This window comes from Kryptolebias marmoratus, linkage group LG3 (assembly GCF_001649575.2).
Source record: "Kryptolebias marmoratus isolate JLee-2015 linkage group LG3, ASM164957v2, whole genome shotgun sequence".
Lineage (NCBI taxonomy): Eukaryota > Metazoa > Chordata > Actinopteri > Cyprinodontiformes > Rivulidae > Kryptolebias > Kryptolebias marmoratus.
The window spans coordinates 5,783,912-5,803,184 of NC_051432.1; the positions used below are offsets into that span (position 1 = coordinate 5,783,912).

The 19,273-nt window shown below is 42.1% G+C and overlaps 2 protein-coding genes and 1 long non-coding RNA gene across 4 annotated transcripts; 2 read left to right on the forward strand and 1 right to left on the reverse strand.

Moving 5' to 3' along the window:
• Nucleotides 1–3,365: 3,365 nt before the first annotated feature.
• LOC108244335 (heme oxygenase) lies at nucleotides 3,366–5,657 on the forward strand. The gene is made up of 6 exons (XM_017430455.2): nucleotides 3,366–3,497; nucleotides 3,612–3,668; nucleotides 3,858–3,969; nucleotides 4,052–4,267; nucleotides 4,820–5,092; nucleotides 5,205–5,657. Exons 2-6 carry the CDS (start codon nucleotides 3,619–3,621, stop codon nucleotides 5,388–5,390), a joined length of 837 nt encoding a protein of 278 aa, XP_017285944.1. The 5' UTR covers nucleotides 3,366–3,497; nucleotides 3,612–3,618; the 3' UTR covers nucleotides 5,391–5,657.
• An 817-nt stretch (nucleotides 5,658–6,474) lies between these two features.
• rnf11a (ring finger protein 11a) lies at nucleotides 6,475–10,862 on the reverse strand. Its single transcript, XM_017430449.3, has 3 exons — nucleotides 10,448–10,862; nucleotides 8,732–8,904; nucleotides 6,475–8,071 (listed from the first exon to the last, which is right to left on the reverse strand). The coding sequence occupies exons 1-3, from the start codon at nucleotides 10,544–10,546 to the stop codon at nucleotides 7,900–7,902; spliced, it is 444 nt and encodes a 147-aa protein (XP_017285938.1). The 5' UTR covers nucleotides 10,547–10,862; the 3' UTR covers nucleotides 6,475–7,899.
• A 467-nt stretch (nucleotides 10,863–11,329) lies between these two features.
• LOC108244331 lies at nucleotides 11,330–15,129 on the forward strand. 2 transcript variants are annotated; one of them, XR_001808921.3, is made up of 4 exons: nucleotides 11,330–11,480; nucleotides 12,799–12,955; nucleotides 13,032–13,141; nucleotides 13,247–15,129. It is a non-coding gene; the product is annotated as an uncharacterized LOC108244331 (long non-coding RNA). The 2 variants fall into 2 exon arrangements; XR_005232969.1 differs by having other exon boundaries at nucleotides 11,403–11,480; nucleotides 12,784–12,955.
• Nucleotides 15,130–19,273: the final 4,144 nt, after the last annotated feature.

The window sequence follows — 19,273 nt, forward strand, 5'->3', positions numbered from 1 at the left end:
CCAGTAGGTGGCGGTAATGCAACCTTACTGTTTTTTTGCCAACCGCCATAAAACTCTACAAAGAAGACGAAGGAGGCCAGTCTGTGATTGGCTGGTGGCGTGGCTCATTTACATACAACTTTGGGTTGCGAGCGCAGAGAGAGCAGAGCGAGCGAGCGGTTTGTCAGAGCCAAGCGCGAGCAGAGAGAGCCGAGCGCGCGCAGAGTGCCGAGCGCGCACGGAGAGAGCCGAGCGCGAGCAGTTTGTCAGAGTTGAGCGGTCTGTACTCTCAAATCAGTGTCACTGCGCGCTCAACCTGGTGGCACGTGTGCTCAACTTGGTGGCACAAAAGTAACGCCATACCCAGAGTGACGTGTCATGATTTGAAGTAGGGCAGCTGTTTTCTCGCGCTCAGTTCGCAGACGAAAGCGAGCGATAATGTTTGTACCCGAGTCTGAGTGTGCGCGCACGCGTGTATACCTGTTAGCAAAATATCTTACGAACCACTGGACGGACTTTAATCAAACTCCCTCCAAAAGTAATGCAAATGTACATCTGCAACTGGCATTTGGAGTCAAATTCAAGATGGCCGCCACAGTCAACTGGATTTGCAAACACAAAATAAATATAACTCAGTCAGATTCACAGATATTGAGCTGAAATTTGGTGTGGTAGTAGCTGAGAGTCATGTCCAACACATTCTCTGAGCAAAGATCACACAACATCATTGTTTAAAACTTTGACATCAACGATTGGAACCTGTCTGTTAGCAAAATATCTCAGGAACCACTGCACAGATTCTAATCAAACTCTCAGAAAGTAATCATTAGATGTTTATCTACAACTCATTATTTTTTGGAGCCAGCCTAATTCAAGATGGCTGCCACAGACGGCTGATCTTACAAAACACAAAACCGCCTGTAATCCGGTTCATTTTACAGATATTGAGCTGAAATTTGGTGTGGTTGTAGCTGAGAGTAATTCACAACACATACTCTGAGCACTAAACGTGTAAGAGCTCGGCTTAAAATTTAACAGTATCTGTTGGAGTCAACCTAATTAATCTGTTATTTCATAAACCTGGAGGGATTTTAATAAAATCTTTAGATGGTTATCATTGCCTCACATAATCTAATCATTGCATCACATATCTTTTGGGCGAAAGGTGGCTGCCACAGCTAATCAACTTTAGCCGACACAAAAATAACTCAGCCAATTTTTACAGATATGAAGCTAAAATTTGACCTGGAAGACGAGTCATTCACAACACATACTTTGAGAGTGACATCTCACAGTATTAAAAACTTTTTATGCTAGAAGTCTCACAACAAATCTCTGCTGTCACAGATGCAAAATTTGTTGAGTGATACAAAGTTAGAACTAAAACAAGGCTAGAAATCCTTTCAACGTGATAAAAAATAAACTGTGTCAATGGGTTACATTTTCTTTTTTTTAAAAAAGAAAAGGTTTTAGACAAGTTTTAGTGAATTTTCTCTCGTCTCAGTCAACATATTTTCTCATGTTCCTGTTTAGTCTGTTTTTAAAATAACAAATTCAGCTGAAACTTTTTAGCAGCAAGAACAAGTAGATAAAAAAGTCTGATTAAGCCCACGACTTCTCTGTAGAATCTGTATCGCAAAGTTTTGCCATCAAATATGCACTTATGTCTCAATAAGAAGACTGTAAAACCCCAAATTACTTTTCATATTTCTGAAAAAAAAAAAAAAAATCTTTACAGATGAAAACATTACATTCTAGTTTCTATTCATAGTTTTTATTTTTTAGGCTTGGGGCTTCAGCTTCTCACTTTCACGATGTTTTGACCCTACGAAGGTCAGAGCTTTGACTCACGTGATCTAAACCAGCACTCAGTTCTTGGTGAAGTTGAATGTGCTCAGATGTGTTGCTGTGTGGATCCTGGTCTCTAATCTAGATTCAATATACAGATGGATCTTCAAAGAATTTAATTCTAAGAATTCAATATTCTATTACTTTTGGCAATCCACCCCACCTCAGCAGTGTGACTTTCCTTCAGGTCGTGGATCAGTGGACCAGGTCTTTGCCTTTGCAGAGTTGCTGAGAGGGTCATGGGAGTGACTGTCGATGGGTTTTGTGAATCTAAAGAAGGCTTATGTTCCTTGAGGTATTCTGTGTGGGAACCAGGGTCACTTTTAGGAGCTACCTGGTTTCTGTATAACCAAAGCAAGACCTGCGTCTACTTCCTTGGAACAAAGTCAGTCTCGTTCCCAGTCTGGGTTGCACTCCACTCAGGGCTGCCTGGTTGTCTTTAGTCCTGACTCCTGTTTGCGGCGTTGATGGACAGGACCTTAATTAAGGAGCAGTCGTGCCTGTCTGGTTTGGGAACCTCAGGGTCTTGTCTCTGCTTTGTGAATGGCGTGGACCTGTCGGCGTCTTCAAGCCATGGCCTTCAGTATGTGCTGGACGGCTTGCAGCCGAGTGTGAAGCGGCTCCAAGTCTGAGGTCATGGTTTACCGCTGGAAACAGGTGAGATGCTTCTTCTGGGTTGGGGGGGTGGGGGGTCTCTGCCTCAAGCAGAGAAGTTCAAGTATCTGGGAGTCTTGCTCAGGAGTCGTGAACAAGACAGGATGGAGTGTGAGATGAGCGTTGTTCCGGTCTGTTTTAGGGGAGGAAGGAGCTGAGAAAGACAAAAGCTCACGAATCACTAATCCAACAAACAGTGATTTGGATGTTTGGATGGATGCTTAAACCAGACTCTCATTTTCTTGTTTGACGAGGCTGCAGTGCTGCAATGCACTGATTTTATTTTACCCAGAGAGTTTTAATTTGGTCCCATTTGTGCTCCAACATATGTCCTGCAGTGCTGATCAAACTAAAACAGCAGACCAGTGTTGTTTTCAGAGACCATCGGTTTGTTAGTTTACTGGTGTCCAAACGATCTCACTTTTTGTTTTTTTGTATCTGATACTGTTTTCAAACTGTCGTTGTAATTAACTGTTAGACTAACCAGTTATAAGGTATTGTTTGTTTTTTGTTTTTTTGTGTGACTACATGACTCCAGTCATGGGACTGTTCCTCTCTAACATTAGTCACTGTTAGACTTCCTCCTCCCACTCCAGCCTCAGAGACTCTCTCAGTCATGTTTAGGACCGGCTCCTCCTCTCGCCTGGTTTAACTTTGGAATCAGATCTTGCCTCGTCACGTTTAGCTCTCAGCCCTCCCTTCCTCTGTCTGGGTTTCCAGGGCAATTCCTCAACTCCCCCCCGCCTCCCTCTGCAGTTTTCCAGGCTGCTGCATCATGTTAAGGCTCAGTCCCTCCTACTGTTCCTCCTGAAGTTGCTGTATCATGTTTAGTGGAGCCTTTGTGACTCGGAGTTCCTGTTGCAATGAAAAGGCGAAGGGGGAGGAGACGAACAGAGCAGAGTATAAAAGAGGGAGAAGACTGAAAGCACAACAAACTGCACTGCACTGCACATCCCGAAAGAAGGAGAGGCGGACAAAGAATAAACTACCAAACTACAAGGACTTGATCACAACTGGTGAGTAAAATATGAAACTTAGGGCACTTTTAGGGCACTCTCTCTAAGTGATGGTAGTTATTATGGGTGATTTGTTTTCTGTAAAGAGATTTCTGACAGTTTTATCTTTTTCAGGGCTACGATGGCAACAGAGAAGATGACTCAGATGACAACAGAGCAGATGACCGACAGGTTAGACCGAACTACTGTGATTCTTCTTATTTCAAAATCTACTTTCTGCACTTTTTATTAGAAGATCATTTCCAGCTATGCTACATATTTTAGTTTTTAGTTTTAGTTGTTTAAAGCCGCAGTCTCATTGGGCATCAATCTTGTTCCACAAATTGTATTGACGGAGATTTCTTTCTTCTTGTCTTTCAGGGACCTGTCCGAACAAATCAAGAAGGTGACAAAGGAGAGTCACGTCAGAGCAGAAAACACCAAACTGATGGTGAGCTTCCAGCGGGGACAAGTCACCCTCTCACAGTATAAGGTAAGAGCAACCTGCTCAGCAGATAATCTTACATGTAGGTGGATTATCGGGGCTTTAGATGACACCATTTCCTCCTCTGCAGCTCCTCCTGTGCTCCCTGTACGAGATCTACCAGGCCTTGGAGGAAGCGATGGACAGGAACTCCAACCACCCCGCCGTCGCTCCCATTTACTTCCCCGCTGAACTGGCCCGGCTGAAGTCCATCGAGGCAGACCTGGAGTACTTCTACGGCCAGGACTGGAGACTGAAGATTGTTGTTCCTGCTGCCACTGAAAGATACTGCCACAGACTCAGACAGGTACATTTTACTTTAACAAATATTACCCAAACCAGCCATTGGGTGCCAATTCAACAGATTTAGCAAAATATGTTGTGAACCCGAGGACAGATTTGAATGACATTTGCAGAAAGTAACCACTGGATGCACATCTGCCCACTGATGGCAAGACAAAATGGTCGCCACAGCCAACTGAACTAGAAAATAGCTATAATTCAGTCACTTTTACAGATACTGAGCTACAATTTGGTGTGGTTGTAGCTGAGAGTCATTCACAATACATACTCTGAGTGCATGAGTCAGAGACACAGGTGTGTGGTTGCCATGGTGACCTTAATGGCAGCAGTTTTAACATTTATTTTGTTTTTGGTTCTCTTTATGCTTTTTACACAGTTCATGCATTAAAATGTAGGCAATTTAAAGCATATATTATTGCAAAAGTCCCAAATTACTATTGGGCTTTGTAGAAGGTTGATGGAAGTTAAAAGTTTGGGCAGTAGCTGATATTTTGTTTAATTTTTACTACAACTAAGTTAACAGCATTTGTCCTCTTTGTGTGTGTGTTTTTTTTAGATTGGCAAAGAAAACCCTGAATTTTTGCTCGCCCACGCTTACACCCGATACCTAGGCGACCTGTCTGGAGGGCAGGTCCTCGGCCGAATCGCCCAGAAGTCCATGGGGCTGAAGAGCGGCGAGGGGCTGAATTTCTTCGCCTTCCCCGGCGTTTCCAGCCCCAACCTGTTCAAGCAGCTCTACCGTAGCCGGATGAACAGCGTGGAGCTGACGGAGGAGGAGAAGAACGGCGTGCTGGAGGAGGCCGTCCGGGCCTTTGAGTTTAACATCCAGGTAAGGTGGGAGGAAGAGGGGAGGCACGGCCCAGTTTAAAGGCAGCCGGGTTCGCAAAACTACCCTGAACTCCGCCGTACGTGCAGCTGATGTACATTTCCCCGTTTCACAGGTGTTTGATGACCTACAGAGGATGCTGAGTGTTTCTGAAAACAGGCCGCAGGATCCTTCACCGAACTCCAAATCCTATCAGGACAGGACACTCCAAATCCCAGGAAGCATTTCTCCTCTGTTCAGGATGGTTGTGGGACTCTTCGTTGCCCTGGCTACCGTCACCATGGGAATCTATGTTCTGTAGAGACAATACTAAACGCACATACATTTCTACCATTTTAGAATCTGACGACGCAAGATTAGTAAACTCTGATCTGAACTGTAAAATCTGATATCAAAATATACAGGATACTTGTGTAGTGTTTGTGAAACTTTAAACTTGTACTGTTTATACTGTAACGACTTAAATTATGCTGTTAGCACACCGATACACAGAGGGCATTACATTGTGCAATATTTGAAACACTGTAAATATCGAATTATTTTAATAAAAAATGTTTTTTTTCCAATATCAAGTTTGTATTTGTGTTTTTGGTTCACTCTGCACATGCAGTTTGTTATCATTCCCCGGGTCTGTCTGCTAGCATGAACCATTAGACAAATTGTAAGGAAATCTTCAGAAAATGATAATTGGATATACGCGTACAACTGATTACCTTTTGTTAGCAAACACAAAAAAATGCTATAACTCTGTCGGTTTCGCAGATATTGGGCTAAAGTTCGGTGCGGTAGTAGCTGAGACTGATCCCCAACACATATGCCAAATGCCAACAGATCGCAGAAGATCCTAGTTTAAAACTTTGAATTTACCCATTCGGGTCAACCCTGTTTGTCTGTTAGCAAAATATTTTATGCACTACTGGATGGATTTTAATGAAACTTTCAGAAAGTAATGACTGGGTTTACGTCTGCAAACCATTAACATCTGGAGTCGGATAAATTCAAGATGACCGCCACAGTCAGCTGCTTTTACAAAACACAAAAAGGACTATAGCTCAGTCATTTTTACAGATAATGAGCTGAAATTTGACGTGGTAGTAGCTGAGAGTCATTCACAACACACTCTCTAAGCACGAGCTCCCATGATGATGCACGTTACTGTCACGGCTGGACCAAGTGCTGTCTTTTCTACGGAACCTGCTGATGCTGAAGCTGCAGCAGGTGGATGTTGCCACTTGGCCTTTGGGTCACGTAGACACTCGGCCGTTTACGTTCAGACAATTTGAGAGAAAGAGGAGAAAAAAAAAAACACAAAAAAAAGAAAAAAAATGAAAGAAACATTCATTAAGATCTGTGCTTTTAAGAAGAAACAGCGTCACACTGAAAGAAAGATTTGGTATTCACTTTTATTGTGGTTTAATGAGTTACCTAAACTTTGTGCACTTTTAGCATTCAATATAAATTAAAAGACACAATGACGGCTGTTGTCACCAGCAGCCAGATCTATGCTCTGGCTCCGTGTCGGGCCCGTTTCAGAGCGACACATTTGCACTGGTATCTGTCTCCTCCTAGAGGAAAACTAAACAAAGTAAAGTCAAAAATGATTGTACTTCACAGGAACTGGCTTACACCACTCTTTTTTTTTGTAAAAAGGCACAGTAAGTGCACAGTAAATCAGACATGTTCTATCTTCATCTATACAATTCATATATCTAACTTTGCTTTACATTCGAGATACAATCCTTTCTACTGCTGGAGCCTCCGTTTCATCTTTCCATTTGTTTGTGAGAGATCATGAAGTGTCCGGCGGCGGACGGCAGGAGGATTTTGTGCTACCTTGCTCGAGAACTTCGGAAATGCTTCATTTACTGACGCGTTTTGATGAAATCTAAACAACTGGCCGAAGAAACAAGTCGGTGTCCAACTGAGAAAGATCATTCGTGTTACCCTGACATTCCAGTCTCTGAAACACACACACACTTCTTAAAACACATCCTCCATGGATTCTACGAGCTACAGGGATCCAGGTGAGGAGGACCTCAAGGTGCTTTAAGGGGGACTTCACAGCATAGTATGTAAATGCTACTGACAAACTAAAAGGATTGATGTTTTTTTGTTTTTTTTAAAACATGACAAAGAGAATAAACCCGAGGCAGAGTAAAGTAACGGACTGAAGGGGCAAAAAAGGAGAGAAAAAAGTAAGTTTAAAAGAAAACCCCAAAACCAAAAGACATTGTAAAATTAAGCAAATACAATCAAAGCTATTTTTGTTCTAATGGTGATGCAGCAATGAAAAGCAATCAAACCCAACAGCATTGCGCTGTTTAGGAATTATACAGATTTTTTTTTTTTGTATTTTGAGGACTGCATTTCATGGAGACGTGGACTCATTTACAGAACAGAGTCATTTCACCGCAGGCTTTCATCGGCTGCTCTGACAAACAACAATCCCTCTCTCCTTAGGGGGGAGCATATTGCACGTGATGAGGGGAGAATCAAATCCCACTGATTAGCTTAAAAATGAAGATTTTCAGTTAAACCAAAATGAAACAATCGCGTGAGAACGGTTTCTTCATCTGATTTGATTTGGCACAAAGGTAAAGATTTCTACATCAGACAGATCCACCACACTGCAGCAGTAGTTTCTGAGCATCACCCTCCCCCCACCCAATAAATACCTGCTTAACACCCCGTCACCTTGGCTACCTGTTTCAATCATTACGGCAGTTTTGGCTAAAAACAGACAAACAAACAAAAATAAAGGGGGGTGGGGGTGCAGTTACTTCTAGGCAGGAGCAGCCGATGAAGGCTGCTCAGTTGGTTTCATAAGAAGACAGTAGGGCTGCGTCTACAGGCTCCATGCAGGAGGGGCAGGTGAAGGAGCGCATCAGCCAGGGGTCAATGCAGTCCACATGGTAGATGTGAAGGCAGGGCAGGAACCGAATGGGGTCGCCGTACTCAAAATCCATCATGCAGATCACACACCTACAACAGAAACACACTTTGTTTATCAAAATTCTTTACCTAGAGTCATTTTATTTGGCTGTGTAAGGCTTTTAACCCCCTGAAGGTCCTACAGCTTTATGACAATAATTGTAGCAGGGACGCCAGAGTGAAATCTTTGGGCCATTTGGAAAAGTTCAGATCTGGAGTTTTGCTTATGTCTCATAACCGCTGACGAGACCCTGTTTTCAGTCAAGCCTGTGTGATTCCAGCTGCAGTCAGCCACAGACCTTTTATTGTTTCATTTTTTGTTGTGCAAGTGGAGGAATCAAGGTAAGAAAGGAATCCATTATTTTATGATATAATAAATATGAGATCAAAACACGGGTTTATAATGACTTTCATTGGGTTGATTTTTTTTTCCCTGAAGCAACTCTAAAGGGTAGTAAAACGACTGGGAGTTCACCAGAGCACTTGAAATTTTTAAAGATTTTTAGGATCTGTCAGGAAAGATTGTGTTAATTGACAACAGCAAAAAAAAGGAACAACAAAAACACAAACAAAAATGATCTACCTCTAAAAGACCTCTTGAGGGTTAAAGGTGCAATCTATCAACTCATAGCAACTTATTTTTAAAATGTACCAAAAAAAAAAAAAAAAGAGAGGAAAGTTCTCTCCTGATGTCATCGCTTAAAGACTTACTCTTTCACTTTCTTGTCAGACGGGTCCGAGCCCAGGTCGAAGACGCCACTGGGAAGATGCTGGATGAGTCCGATGCGCTGAGCGATGCGGATCTGCTCCTCCTCGGTCAGCTGACTGGCCAGGCGGCTCTCGCCTGGGGTGGGGTGGAAGACTGGCACGGGTTGGGTGTGATCCTGGAAAAGCAGCATTACAAAACAATCTGCGTCATCTCCAACAGTGGAGCCTGGATATACTAAAATTATTCAAATCGAATCAAACATTTGGCATTTAAACCTCTATGATTTTTAAAGATTTTTTCTCACTGGTTTCTATATTTTGCTTTCTAGAGCCACATCTGTGCCAGGTTGTTTCCACGACCTTGTCACAACAATCATGGTTGGGGCCACAACCTCACTCTGGAGGTTTTGTGAATGCTCAAAACTATTATGGACCAGGAGCCCACTGGGTTCTTAATACCCTCCTGAAGATCCTGCCAAGACCCTACGCAGCCTATCCATGTTATAGCTGATTCTTTTTACGTCGTAGCAGTCTTTATCTAGTGTGAATTGGGCTTAAGTTTGAAATTAAAACCAACACTTCCAACAAGTTGGAGAGGAGACACCATGGATGTAGAGCAGCAGCAAAGGGAAAGGATGGAGGATGTTAGATTTACTACAAGAATATTAAAAGAATAATCTACACACAATTCTATTAAATCTGTAATTGTGTATGAATTTCAGAAACTACTCCGAACTACTTGCTCTGCAGGAACTAAAAACACGTCAAACGTTTCCAAGGCAGCGACACAAGAGTTCCTGTTACAGAACGAGGAGACGCGAGCCAGAGATAATTTGATATCAGCCGTAACGCGGGGACTCAAACTAACCTGCAGTTTTACACATGAGTGGGCATTTTTCTCCTCTTTATGAGAAGTTTTATATTTGCCTTTTTTTATTGCCTAACACTTTAAAGAGAGCAAAAAGTGCTGGTAGGTTGTCGTAGTTCTTACATTTGACTAAGCAACATAACTCTATATATGTTTTTTTTCATATTAAATGGCTTATTTATAAACCTTTATGAATTGTGGTACCTTTATGTTAAAGTAATTATTGTGGCTAAAGGCAAGTTTGTTTTTTTTTAATGGAGGTAGAAATAGAAAAAATGACCCAAGTAAAAAAAGGCTCCTGGACTAGAAAATATCACAAAAAAAAAAATCTACTATTATCTAACTTGAAATAATAGTTATTATAGTTTATTAGCTGCATACCTATGAGTCTTCAGGATCACATAGCCACAGTAAAGTCACTGATAATGACAATTTTTGGGACTTTTAGAGATTTTCTGATGAACTTTTGTGTAGATTGTAATGCTGTTATGGTCTTGGACAGGATGCCCTTATAATAAAAAGACTTTAAAGTCTTAAAGAAGCCTTTTCCTGGGTAAACAGTCCCCACACCACCTCCACCATTGTTCCCCTTGATAACTATATGGTTGTTCAAACTTGCCAATTAAAGGAAACAACTCCAGGAAGTTATCCTGAGGCTACAGATGAGTTATTTACTGAAAAGTGGATAATTAATCTTTACAATTTGTTCAGTAATCTATAGTTGTGTGGCGGTTAACTCCACATGATAATAATAAAAACATTAAACCCTAACGCTGATTGGTGCAGCTCTTAAAGCCAGGAGGTGCCGCGAGTCTCCGGGCTGGGTTAAAGCCGAGACCCCGGCTGCTCACCTGGTAGGGCGGCGGCGGCTCTCCGGGCAGGCTGCCCCCCTCGGAGTCGTTCAGCAGCGAAAGGTCATCCGCACTTTGCGAAAACAGGCAGTTCCCCATGGACCTGAGAGCACCATGAGAAAGTGTTAACTTCCCTCGGTGGACAGGAGCGAAAGAAACGGAGCCTCTGCGAGAGAGGGGGGGACGGCTTTAGCTTAGCTCCGCGGCGTTAGCTGCCTCTCCGGAGGGAAATGAAGCCGCGGGAGAGTTGGGTTCAGTCCTACCAGCGCAGCAGGAGGACTACGGCAGAAACTCTAACGGCAGCAGCTGACACTAATGGTGACTGTAATTGCACGGTGACGTCTGCGCGTCCAGCTGCATGTTGTGTTTACAAAAACACTAACCGGAAGTGTCGTTGATCGGCAGCGTGCGAGCGAACATTCGGTTTCCGGTTTAGGCTCGCATTCAAAATAAAAGCGGGTTTGAAGCAGGAATAAAAAGTCAGATCTAACGTAGGGTTTAGAGACCTGTTGTCAATGCAGTGGCCCCTAAAAGCCTGTAGAAATGAACAAACAAGTAATGTTGTTTTATACTCATTTAAATTCTATATTTTTTAACACAAAATGTGACAATAATTGGATCAGAAATAGGACTGTTTATACAAATTACAAATTAGGTCAGTATTCCACAATTATTACAGTGTTACTTTGTATTTTTTTTTTGTTTTTTGCCTGCATTTATTATTATTATTATTATTATTATTATTATTATTAGGCTCCATTTATAGTTTCCTATTAAAGTTTGTGTTACTATTGTTATTATTTTCAATTTATTAACTCATTTTAGTAACAAAAAACAAAAACATTGCTGTATATTTAAATGTTTTTATTTTTATTCTTTATTGACGTGGTAGTAGCTGAGAGTCTTTATTCTGAAAAGTAAGACCGGAACTTGTGATACACACGTTTAACAAACGCCGGAAGCACGGAAGAAAGTTTTTTCCTCTCACTCTCTCCTTTCTTCCCAGTTTGTGTTTCCTGAAGACCTAAAAATGGTGAGTAGATGAACACGAGATATCGCATGACGCAGTTTCTTAAACAACACTTTTTAAATTTAAATGACTACGTTTAGCCTTCGTCATTTCCATCCGAGTAATTTGCGGGGGGATTTCTGTATCTGTATCTACTGGAGCGAAACGAGTCTCCGTTATCCACAAAAAAGTGTGCCAAACGCCGTCTTAAATCACGAATAAGCTCATTTCTAGAGTGTGTCATGTAATTTGCGTTTGTCGTTTCGTCTCAGCTCCATTTTATCCTGTAGTAAAATAGACCATGTGTCCAAATGGACCTGCTGTGTAACACAACAAAAGATGTACAGATGAAGTTTTTAGCATTAAAGCGCCTGCATTTATTTAAAAACTTTGCCATTTAGGGACTCTTTAACATATAGATTGGAATATTAAGATGCTTTATTGATTCCCTGAGGGGAAATTGGTTTGTCACCGCAGCAGACATGTTTAAAATTAAAAGCATTAAAAACAAAACTCATTAAAACAAACAGTAACCTATGAGTACAAACTAAGACAGAGTTAGTGCAATGATGGCAGGGTACACTTACTTAATTTACTTATTTACTGTAGCACTGTAAATATGTCATATTCATTATCTGTATATGTCTATAATATATCTGAGGCTTTCTTTCATCTAAATAAAGCTGACCTAAGTTTCTCTGATATGACCACAGATAAGATCATTGCTGAAGGCCACAATAAAATGTTCACGCAGAGTTTGTTTTCACCAAAATTGATCTTGATAGAAAGAAGTCACGACCCCAGTTCCAAAGATTTGTGTAAAAAGTAAATTAAAAACAGAATGCAAATCTGCAAATCTAATAAACCCATATTTTATTCATATTAAACATAAAATGTTTAGACTAAGAAACTGTACCACTTTATGGAGGGAAACAACACAGGCAATTTTGAATTTATTATTTAAATGTTTTTTGAAGTTATGGGATATTCACAGTCTTCCCAATTTGAGGAACTTTTTCTGGAAATTATCCAATAATTTTTTTCCACAGTTTGTCACAGACTGGTGAACCTCTGCCCACCTTTTCTTTTGAGAGATCCAGCCTCTCTAAAATGCTCTTTTTATACCCTGTCCTCTTTCTGACCTGTTGCTAATTAAATTGGAACACACCTTCTGTTTGAGCACTTGTGGTCCTGACCGGTTAAAGGGCCTGATGTTGTTCATAATATGAACGGACGACGATGTTCCAGATTTACAGGACGAATAATTAGTGAGCTGTCAGACAGTGTCTTGTAGAACAATTCAAATTAGGCTTTTTCTAAATTACAGTTTGCGCTCCTTTAGGCAAGTGTTCATCCACCACCTCCTGGCCCGCCGCCTCCACCTCCACCCTGTAAGAAACAGCCCACGTCAGCTTACACTCCACCAACTCCCCAACATGCTGCAATACCAATTCCCCATGATGTACGGTATCCAATCCCAGAGACGGGTGGACAGTCAGGTAGGCTCCTCCTCTTCAGTGTGAACATTAACCCGAGACCCTTAAAAGAAGTCATGGTGAAATCTCTATATCCAAGCTGGGGGTGCTATATCTGAAGAACAAGGGGACGCTCAGTCTGAGGATGACCAGACATGCCATCCAGTTCAGGAAACAAACCCTGCGCCTCAGACCTACGGGAACCCATAGGTGCATTATCTTTGTTATGATGATGTTCTTATTTTTCTTACCAAATGAAATGCTCTTGTCTGAGAGAAAAGTGTCACCAGGCGTATCGTTTTCTCACCCCCCCAGGCCTCCGAAGCTGCAGATGTTGAGCAGGATGGAGTGGACCGTCAGGTGAACGAAGCTGAAGACTGACTGCTGGGCTGGGAAGCATCTAAATGAAGACTCCGGCATCGTCCATAAGACGTCAAGAAGTCGGTGCGCGGTCACGTGGTTGCGAGCCGTTCGTTTTCACACACACCTTTCATCGTCCATGAGACGCAATTTTCCTCACACGACCGTGTGACTGAGAGCCGACTTCGTGACTTCTCATGGAGGAAGCAAATGCCTGTACTCTGAGCCAGTGTTAACCTAATTTTTAGTATTATAATGCTATTCTTTCAGGTAAAACAACTCTTTCTTGATGTGTTTGCAAGACTACAGGGTTGCAGTAAAACAGCAGTTTGCCAATACTTATTGTAGAGGCCAGTAGCTTTAAAGTTTCAGCTGGGGGGGTTGCCACAGCAGATCATCTGCTTTCGTCTCACACTGTCGCACCAACCTTCTGCATATCCTTCCCAGCTTTCATCCCACTTCTCTCCAGGGGCCAGGGAAATTTGAAATCTCAACTTCTGGTTAGATGAAAACCAAAGAACCACAAAATGTAAAAATCGTTTCATGTTTTGTTCTTGAGTCAGAAGAGCTTCAGCCTTAAATTAACAATGATTGTGTCATGACTCAAAGGTGGATTGGAGGTAATTTGTTGAGCTGATTCTGTTGTAAATTGGACCGGCTGTCTGAACTTAGATGCTTTAAGATCTTAGTGGTCCCAAAGAAAGTGTTACGGTTAGATTATATCTTTTTTTCTGTTGGTAGTTACATCAGATGTTCTTAATGCTTGATATCAAAGGTGCCCATTGTAAACGATGAAATCGGGCCTAAAAAGGTCACCCCAAACTATGTCAGATGGTTCAGTTTGAAAGCGTTTACTCTAGTATTTTTTTTAGATTCAATTCTGAAATGCAGGTGTGCACTCAATGTAAACAAAGCACTTTTATCTGCACACTATACTCAACAAATCTGAACGTAAATACGTACCAGCACATCAGATTCGTTGGATTCCTCCATTCCAAACAGCTCCTCCGTTGTTGACTTCTTTTCGGTCACTTCGGCTAAACAAACACACGTGGCAGCTGGCAGCCGCTCGCAAATTTTGTGTACAAGTTTTTTTTTTTAATTGAAAGACACATTAACCATCGATGTGAAGTGAAATTTATTTATATAGCACTTTTCAGCAGCAAGACGATCCAAAGTTCTTAGAAAAATCATAGTGTGTTATGAATTTTATTTGTTTATCGTTTTTTTAATGCAGGGAGCAGCTTTAATGCAGCACCTCCTGGTGTATAACACACACACACACACACACACAAAAGAACCAAACCCAGTCCAGGTTTAACGAACAGAGGGGAACTGCAAACAGGTACTCAGCTACAGAACATATGGTGCTTGCAGCTGAGACACGCTTTGGAAGCCTTTCATACACGGAGCCAACAGTTGGCCTTCGAGAACATCTGGAGCGCGTGCGTTCAGCCTGTACCACGCCGCCCGCTCTGATGTTTAGATTTTACCGTGACGAAGTGCCTTCCAGGCCGTCGGTCTGAGGGCTGGTTCTGATCGGCTGCTCGGTGTTACAAATTATTGCACAACGGGTGGGGGGTGGGGGGCAGCAGAGCTGTTTGGAATCGAACACTACAGTAACACGATAGACCCAACTACCCGTTTATCGTCTCCGTTAAACACTTCACAAGAAACCAAACGTGGAATATGAGAAGCATAAACGTGCCTTTGCTTTTAATGTTTAGATAGTTTTGTTTTTTTTTCCTTTGAAACGTGCTTAATGTCTGCACTTATTATTTTTGATTATTTTCATGCTGTTTTTGTAAATAAAGTCAAAACTGTATGGGCTCACATTGCTTTGGTTTACTGTTTTAATACCTTACGTGTGCACGTGATTGCTTTAAAACAGCGGTCCCCAACCTTTTTAGCTCCACAGACCAGTTTATTATCAGACACTATTTTCACGGACGAGCCTTTAAAGGTGTGGTGGGGGTATTTTTTAAAACATAATAAACGTAAATCCAACGTGTACTCGCAGCTTTGTTAGCTGCGTTATCAACATGAATAACGCCCTCTCCTCCCCCTAATGTTCTCTGATCAATATGGCGATGTTTAAACTTTAAAATAAGAGACACCACAAATATAAAGTGCACAAAGAATACAACTCACCATAAAACTGAATCAGTGGGAGCCCTGAGCCTGTTTCTCAGTAACAAGATGGTCCCATCTAGGGCTTCCAGAGACATTTGTTTTTTACTCATTTTGCTGCTTGTGGGTTTGTTTTTAGCAGTAATGGATCACATGACCTAGATGAGCGTTCTGACGCGCATCAAGAGTGAGTCATAGACGGACGTAGTGGAGAGAATCCAGTCATTTTTCAAAATAAATGTCATTCAGACTCTGAAAATAAAAAAGAAATAAAACGGAAATACTGTAAGTTAATTATTCTTTCTCTGCGGCCCGGTACCAAATGACCCATGGACCGGTACCGGTCCAAGGCCCGGGGGTTGGGGACCTCTGCTTGAAAAGATGCTTGAAGCTGTTAGGTTGTGCATGTGGTGAAAGCAACACAATAACATTGGCAAATAAAGAAATAAACTCAGAGGAGAAGTCAAACAAGGCTAAAGAGGATCAGGAGTATTTCTCTTCTCAGCGGTAGAACCTTCTCAAGCCTGTTACCTGCAGATCTTTGTCTTAGTAAAGGAGGAAGCTTATTTTATCTGTACCTGCTTAATAATATTTGACTGAATTACTGTTTTGTTTCCTGGATGTCTTACACAGAGCATGTTTTATTTATCTGCTAAGATATAATACAGACAGGAGTTCAACAAGCTGACTGATTTTTAGTAACCCAGTCACAGCATTAAAAAGACTAGAAGGCTGGAAATGGCATTTGAACTTTAATATTCATTTCTATTCCCTCCAGGGTCCCTCACATGCTTTATTTTGAAATTCTGTTCTTAGTCAGACTCAAATGTTCAAACATTTCTGTCAGAGTTTTTGACCATTATTGATGTATATTTTTTGTGAACGCACATTGGTAGTTTTTACTCGCTCCTCCTCTCCGGGACACACCTTGGACAGGTCGCAAGTCCATCACAGGGACATGTGGAGACAAATGAGACAAACCCCCATTCACTCTCTCACTCACACCTAGGGACACTTTAGTTACCAGTGAACCTAGCATGTTTTTGGTCTGTGGGAGAAAAGCCACACACGCACAGGGAGAACATGTAAACTCCACCCAGAAAGGCCGGGCGGTGAACCTGCGGCCGCCTTCTTCCTGTGAGGCGCCCACTCTAACCACTGCGCCGCTCCATTTATTACATGCATGTTTCAAATATATAACTAGTTTTTCTCCGTCTCTGTGTGAGGCATTCTCTGCCTCACGTGGAGGAGTTCAGGTATCTGGGAGTCCTGTTCACGAGTGGTGGTAGGATGGAGCAGGAGATGGGTCGATGGATTGGTGCCTTGTCTATAGTAACGAGGGCGTTGCTTCGATCAGTCGTGGTGAAGTAAGTTGAGTCAAAAGGCAAAACTCTGGATTTCCCGGGCCCTCTATGTTTGGATCATGACTGAAAGAACAAGATACAAGTGGCTGAAATGAGCTTCCTCCGTACAGAGGCTGGGCTCTGCCTTCGAGGTAAGATGAGGAGCTCCATCATCCGGAGGGAGTTTAAAGTAGAGCTGCTGCTCCTTCACATCGAAAGGAGTCAGCTGAGGTGGTTCATCACCTGATTAAGATGCCTCCTGGACGCCTCCCTTTGGAGTTCCCACTGAGAAGAGACCTCAGGGCAGACCCAGAACTCTCTGGAGGGATCATGTATCCTCTCTGGCCTGGGAACGCCTTGGGATCCACCAGGAGCAGCTGGAGAGTGTCGCTAAGGAAAGGGATGTCTGGGTTTCTTTCCCGGACCTGTTACCTCTGCAACCCGACCACAGATAAGTGGCAGAAGACGGATGGATCATTAAGTCACAATCAAAGGTACGGATGGCTAAAATGTGAAACTCAAGGCTTGATTTGGTAGAGAGACCAAAAGTGGACCTCATACTGACTACACCCAATCAATACAATCAATGGGAAACATATTTTTAGAGAATAGGATTTTTCTTTTGAAATGCCATAAAAGTGTTTCTCAAACGTTTTATAAGAAGCAGCTCCAAAGTGTTGGTCATCGGACGGGGGGTGCCATCAAGGTGCGAACAAACCGTCCTAACCCTGGGTGATGGGTGTGGTGGGTCCAGGCATTCATTGATAAATACAGAACCACAGACTGCACAACACCGTCTTGGCTCTTCTCTCCCGCCGCAACAACTAAATACAGCTTTATGACTCGCATCAAATCTCCATGTTGTTTAGCACATTTGCTGGTTAGCGGGGCCTGTAGTGACGCCACTGCTGCAGACTCATCAGTTAACCACCGTCCACCACGGTTTCCACAGAGGTTATCTAAAAAGTCAGTGTTCATGACATTGTTTTGTCTCCCCCGCCACCACATGTATTTATTTTTGCATTGTAACTACTTCTGTTTCAGCCGTTCATATATCAAAATGTTCAGCTCATTCAGAACACGGGTGCTACATTTTTTGTGGTGTTGTTGTTTTTTGAAACTTTTATATTTTTTAAGATATTTGACTTTTTTTAAACATGATTTCCCCATAAAAATACATTGAAATCTCTTCAATTCCTAAACAAACGTGGTTCTCTTTAAAATCTGCTTCAGCGTACTGCCTGGTTTTGCTTTCCTATACGTTTAGGCTTTAGCTGCCATTCTGGTGCTTTTAGCTTTTAACTATCTTTTTGCAGTGTTAATTTCAAGCTATCATCTAGCTACTTCTACTTTTTAGTCAGCCTTTTGCTACTTTGAGCTTTAGCTAACATTTAGCTACTCTGAGGTTTTAGCTACTGTACTAAGTTTTTTGCTACTTGAAGCTGTTTTGTGTTTAAGCTTGCCTTTTTCTTCTAGTTTTAGCTTCTAGCTACTGCTTTGCTACTTTTAGCTTTTATTTAGCATTTTGCAACCTTTAGCTTTTAGCTCCCCTTCTACTTCTTCTAGCTTGAAGTCAAACCTCAGCGGTCCTTCATCTTTCGGCGTTCCCACCGTATCTTCCCAGAAAATGAAATGTCTCCAGTTACCTTCGGCTCACCGTTCAGATGATGGTTCATCAGCTCATTTCACCTGGAAACAGTTTCAGAACCATGGCCAGAGAATAAAAAAGTCTTGTTATTTGTCCTAAAGTAAGATTAAGTGTTAAAGAGAAGTCAATCAGTTTCCCGACAGCTTTTTGCCATATTAAAAACCATCTTCTGCTTTAGCTGCCACGTGCTTACTCCCACAGAATCACTTGTTTGACCCAGTTAAAGCCAGTGTGTTGGCGACACATAGTAAGATTTCTGATGTCACGTGAGGCTGCGCTCCGGCCCTCTGCAACGAGCAAAGCCTAGGATCTATACGAGTCGACGCTTCCTTTGTTCTGCTTCTGGCTTCATCCATAAGTTGTTGTAGACAGAAGTCCCATCCCTGGTCCTTGCACTAATTGTCTGCCTCATTAGAATAAATAGTTAAACTCTAGTTCTTTTGTAGCGTCATCCTTTAAGGGATAAATTGTCTGAGTTGTCCCTCCCCTGGGATAAAAGGACCGGAAGTAAAAGCTGGAAACAAATGTGTTTTTTTTTTTTGTTTGTTTTTTTTTTCATATTTATCCCTGACCTGGAAAGCATGTCTAAAGACTGCTCGTCGTGTGATTATCCCACATCTCCCTAAGCATCAGTAAAAGAAGAAGAAAGAGCCGACACAGCGGGGCAGTACAGTCAAGAACATCCTTTTTATTTAATCAGGTGCTGCTCTTCTCAAACTGTGTTTTTGTTCTTATGGAAAAGAAACTGTAATTAACACATGCATTTCACCAGGAGCTCTGGGGGTGTTCAGCTTGAACAGAGGCGCAGAAGAGCCGGGAGTCATGGGTGGGGGTGAGGTTGGGGGTTGGTGGTGGTGGTGG